This window comes from Primulina tabacum, chromosome 14 (genome assembly GCF_025594145.1).
Source record: "Primulina tabacum isolate GXHZ01 chromosome 14, ASM2559414v2, whole genome shotgun sequence".
Classification (NCBI taxonomy): Eukaryota; Viridiplantae; Streptophyta; class Magnoliopsida; order Lamiales; family Gesneriaceae; genus Primulina; species Primulina tabacum.
The window spans coordinates 1,191,800-1,197,170 of NC_134563.1; the positions used below are offsets into that span (position 1 = coordinate 1,191,800).

Consider the following 5,371-nt stretch of genomic DNA (forward strand, 5'->3'; position numbering starts at 1 on the left):
TATCATCAAACCACGGAAAAAAAATGAATTTTAATGCCAATGTTATGCTTACGTATATGTTATATGTTGTGCCAAATATGTTATGTCATAATATGTTGTTTTTCGAAATTTATGTATAATTGTTATATATGCTCGAACATCCCTCGCTTGTTGAGTGTTTCCCCAAAACACTCATCATTTACTATATCCTCCCCATATAAGTCTGAAGAAAAGGTTGAGGACGAGGAACAAGAGTAATTTTGGGGCTGGTGAGAGAGACGACCCTGTTGAAGATTGTTTCATTTATTTATTTTCAAGTTTTAATTTAAGTGTATGACTCTTCCACAAGTTTTACTATATTTTTGGATTTTTATGTTGTAAAAAAATGGAATTTATGAAATAAAATGGTTTTGGATTATAATGTGTTAAGCTTGTTGTTTGTCGATTATATGATTGTTGAAATAGGTCAATGTCTATGTGCCTCGGTCCCGGGGATTGACATTTAAATGATATTAGAGTCGTCATGTTCATAATCTTGTTAGGATAAATTTTTTTAAAAAAATGTCAATTTTGGCAAGGGGCGAATATATTTCCCTCCGAAATGATCAAACATGTATTAGTGGTAGGGTCCGAATTCGCGTAATTCCTTTGTTTAGGCCTCCGAAATCGTGTTTTTGTCATTTTAGAAAAGTTTTGGACAACCTATAACTTATCATAGGAAATTCCAAATCTGACTCCGTCAGTTGCTTTGGACTCTTCTTAATTTATGCTATGATTTGTTCAATCCACCAAATTTTCGTTCGAACCATATATCGGCCCAAACGGCCTTAGTAATTTTTGTTTGTTGTTTTGTATAATTACTCTTTCATATAATTATTATTATTGGATATATTCCGAGCCTTTGCATTTTCCTTGGTTTCAAGACATGGCTTCAACAGCTCCTTCGAGACCCCGCACTTGCGCTCAGGCTGATGTCCGCATGAAGTAGCTTGCCCTCAACAATCACGATCACCTGATTAAGCATCTTAGAGCCTGAATTGTTGGACAAAGGCATGAGAATGAGGTTTCAGCCGCAGCCAATGAGAGGTATAGGAACGACTAAACAAGACATTTCATCAAGTGGAGTGACGAATCCAGGAATAAAAGTTGGGGGGGCTTGAAGTCAATATGATAAGTTATATATTATTAAAAAAAATTTACATTATATCGTTCAACGAAGTTGTGCCCTACGAGATTTTAAAACATAAAATTCATCAATAATAGAATTTACATCAATATGTTTAGCTAAATCTCGTTCAATATAGAGTGTCAAACAATCGGCAAGAAAGTCATCCTCCATTTTATTGCGAAGTGCCGTCTTCACATGCTTCATTGCTGAAAAAGCCCGCTCAGTAGTGGCAGTAGACACAGGTAATGTCAAAACAAGATGAATCAATCTAGTCAACATAACATAAACACTTGACCGTCCACTCTCGGTCAATTGCTGACACAACTCAACAAGTGTAGAAACCTTTAAATTCTGCATCACATCAAGTTTATAATGTATCAATTCATACTCCAAAGCAACAATTTCTTGATCTGTGAAATCTCCAGGATAAAACTTCTTCGCAAGCTTGCAAATATCATCACTGTTAAATGAGTCAAATGAATTTTTAGGATCTAAAGCTGTACTAAGAGAAAGAAGTTCCACCGATGACTCATTGAACCGAGTATTTAACTCCATCAAAATGAAATCTATTGCTGCATTAAAAACATCAAAGTGGTAATGATGTTCTATTGTAGTTTGCCGACAGGAACGTCCAATCTTATATAGACAATCAAGGTCAGGTACATCAATTTCATTTCTTGAGCAAAAAACTTTAACTTCCTGAAGAAATTCATTCCACCCACATTCTCTAAATTCTTGAAGGCAAGTTTTGGTGATAGTGACAAATGTGATAGCAGTCAAAATGTCTTGAGATTTTCTTTGAAGAATTTGACAAATAGTATCTGTTGTTCTCATAATTTTATGCATTAAGTGCAAAATAAACACAAATTCAAAGCTTGCCATGTTTCTGTATATCCCCCGAACTTCAGCCTTAACTCTTCCATTTGGAGAATAATCACTGAGAACTTCAAAAACTTTGCAAGTTGCAGTGTACATACCTATCAAGCTTTTTACCGAATCATAGTGAGAACTCCAACGAGTAGCTCCTGCTCGTTGCAAATTACCAATCTGGTTTGCACCACTTCCAGAATCACGTTCTCCAATTGACAACATATACTCAATTTCATTTCTCTGTGCAGTATGTAATTCAGCAATGCACTTAGTAGAAGAAGTGACAATATTAACAATATTGTCCAAATGAGAAAAGAATTCCCAAATAACACTAACATCCTTAGCTGCAGAAACCAATGTCAGTTGTAAACGATGTGCAAAACAGTGGACATAGTATGCATAGGGACAATCTTTGAGAAATAATGCTTGAAGTCCATTCCACGCTCCACGCATATTGCTAGCATCATCATATCCTTGGCCTCTGATTTTCTTAACATGGAGATCATGATGAACAAGAACATTTGATATCTCATTTTTCAAATTCATTGAGGTAGTGTCACTAACACTTTTGATGGCAAAAAATCTTTCTGTCAAAATCCCATGATTGTTCACAAACCTCAATATAATGGCCATTTGCTCTCGTTTAGGTATATCTCGGGCTTCATCAACAAGAATACAGAAGTATTTATCTCCGACTTCTTCACGAACCATCTGTCGTACTCTATTGGCCATAATATGTAAAATCTCTTTCTGAATTTCTGGAGCGATATATTGGGCATTTTTTGGAGCATTCTCAAGCACAACTTCATCAATTTCTATATTCATTTTTGCAAAAGCCTTCACCAATTCAAAAAAATTTCCACGATTAAATGAAGATAGAGATTCATCGTTACCTCTAAAAGCACAACCTTGAAGTGCTAGCCAACGAACAGCTACAATTGAGGTGCTCAAACGCAGACGATTTTTCTCTTTTTCTCTTTAGATTGTGCATGCATCACTTTATCAATATGTTGTGAGGGCCTCATCAAATTTTCAGCCCTTCTCTCACACATAGTATGAGGTGAAGAAGCTGCAGAACCAATATGGGCAAGAAAAGCACATGTTTTTCCTTGGTTTACCCTTTTCCAATTGTCAAATCCTTCATTGACCAATGCCGAGATATTAGATGAATTAACATCATTCAGGAAAAGAAAACAATAGAAACAATATGCCTTATTTGTTGAAGGCGAATACTCCAACCAATAAAATTTCTGAAACCATTTTTTCTGAAAACGACGATTCTGGCTTCCAAATTTTGTACCTGGATACTCCAACATATCTGGTTGATAAGGCCCCATATTTAGATATGAACGTCTTATCTCATCTCGTACATTAACATGATATTCACATATCTGTTTTCTTTTTCCTGGATCTCGTTCAATAAAAGTAGACGAAGACTGATGATCGTCTCTAGGAGAGGAACATGAAGGAATTTGGATATTGGGAAATAGAAGACTTTCACTGGATTGATGTTGCATTGTAAGGACCGTAGGAATTGAAGTATCTTCACTAGCTTGACGATCTCTCTTCTTAAAGAAAGAGGATATCAATGTTTTTCCTTTCTTTGCAGCAGATTGATATTCCATTTTGAAATAGTTCAATTTATAATCCTAAACAAGAATAAAATAACTATTAACCAAATAAACAAGTAATAGTCACTCAACAACTCAACAACAAACAATCAAGAAACCACAAATCACACACAGAGAAGCTATAAAAAACAAAATAAAAAATGTATAGCCGATTATTACCTGGATTGTTGCCTTGCCGATGAGCAATTCGATTTCTTCGGGAGTCCGCAATTCTATTCTGTCGCTAAAGGGCTTGGGACTTGGGAGAGAAATTTTGTAGAATTGAGGTGGGGCGGATCAGAGGATAAATTTGGTCTCATCCTTGTAAATGGACGGGACTTGATTGGACTAAGACATTGATGTACGACGGTTTTTGAAATAGCGACGGTTTTTCAAAAAACAGTCGCTAATAGCGACTGTTATTAGCGACTGTTTGAATAAACCGTCACTAGTAGCGACGGTGCAATTAAAACCGTCGCCGATCCAGATCGGCGGCGGTTTTACTAAAACCGTCGCAAATATTAGCGACGGTTTTTGAAAAACCGTCGCTAAATTATTAAAAAAGTGGGCTGGACTACAGCCCAGTACAGCCCTAGAATACATCCGTCTCTGAGTGGAGTAGTTTAGTGGAGATAATATCGCTTTGAGAAACAACATCAAGATTGGCGAATATCAAGAAAATAGGCTACGTGAAGACATCGAGTTTTACACCTAGGGTTGTAATCGAATCAAGTAGGTTCGCGAGCTTTTCAAGCCAACTCGATAAATATTTTATTCATATTCGAACTTAACGGACTCGAGCAAAAAATATTTTGTTCTATAGTTCGCGAACATCTCACGAACCTTAATATTTTATTAATAAAATATAATTAGTTTGTTCCAATGCTGTCCTGATTCAAGCAAGAGTCCAAAATATTTTCGATCCAAGCTACCGTTCTTCACATTTTCTTCATTCATTGATGATTAACGTAAATGGGTTTTGTACAAAATTTGGCACACTTGTTCCTTTAAATGGGCTTGTTTTAAAAAAAATTAAATTTCGTATTCGGCTTGATTCATTTTTGAAAGTTTTGGTTGAGCATAATTATTCTTCTCTCCCTTCTTGTGATACGATTAAGAATTACTACATGTTTTGGGACTATGATGATTCAACTAGATAAGGGTGAAAATTCTGATCGATAAGTTTATGTCCCTTACATGATGAGATTGTAATCATTATATGGTCTCGCTCCTTTAGATGAGTAAACTTTAGATACTGGTATCAGTAAACAATGAAAAGAAGATGAATTTCAGTGTCAGTGATATGCTTACGTTTATGCTATGTTATATGTTGTAAAAAAATATGTTACGCCATAATATATTGTTTTTCAACGTTTATGTATAATTGTTATGTATATGCTCGAACATCCCTCGCTTGCTGAATATTTTCCCAAACACTCACTCATTACTATCTCATTCCCAGATAAGTCTAAAGAACAAGTTGAGGACCAAATAATATGATTTTGGGGCTGGTGACAGAGATGACGTCGCTGAATATTGTTTTGTTTATTTTAATTTCAAGTTTTTATTTAATTGCAAGACGCTTCCAAGTGTTTTACTATCTTTTGGGATTTTTACGTTGTAAAAATAATGTATTTATGAAATAAACTGATTTTGGTTTATACTGTTCAATGAGACTTGTTGTTTTTCGATTATGTGATTGTTGAAGAACGCCGATGTCTATAGGCCTCGGTCTTGGGACGTG

General features: G+C 35.4%; 1 protein-coding gene across 1 annotated transcript; it reads right to left on the reverse strand.

Moving 5' to 3' along the window:
• Positions 1-910: 910 nt before the first annotated feature.
• Positions 911-2,842, reverse strand: LOC142524963 (uncharacterized). Its single transcript, XM_075629129.1, has 2 exons — positions 1,294-2,842; positions 911-1,011 (listed from the first exon to the last, which is right to left on the reverse strand). The coding sequence occupies exons 1-2, from the start codon at positions 2,840-2,842 to the stop codon at positions 911-913; spliced, it is 1,650 nt and encodes a 549-aa protein (XP_075485244.1).
• Positions 2,843-5,371: the final 2,529 nt, after the last annotated feature.

Bases quoted from the DNA above. Each gene is read 5' to 3' on its own strand.
- LOC142524963 (XM_075629129.1), bottom strand. From the start codon at position 2,842: ATGAATATAGAAATTGATGAAGTTGTGCTTGAGAATGCTCCAAAAAAT. The intron at 1,012-1,293 runs GTTTGACACTCT...CCAACAATTCAG, and splicing joins GGATGACTTTCTTGCCGATT to GCTCTAAGATGCTTAATCAG.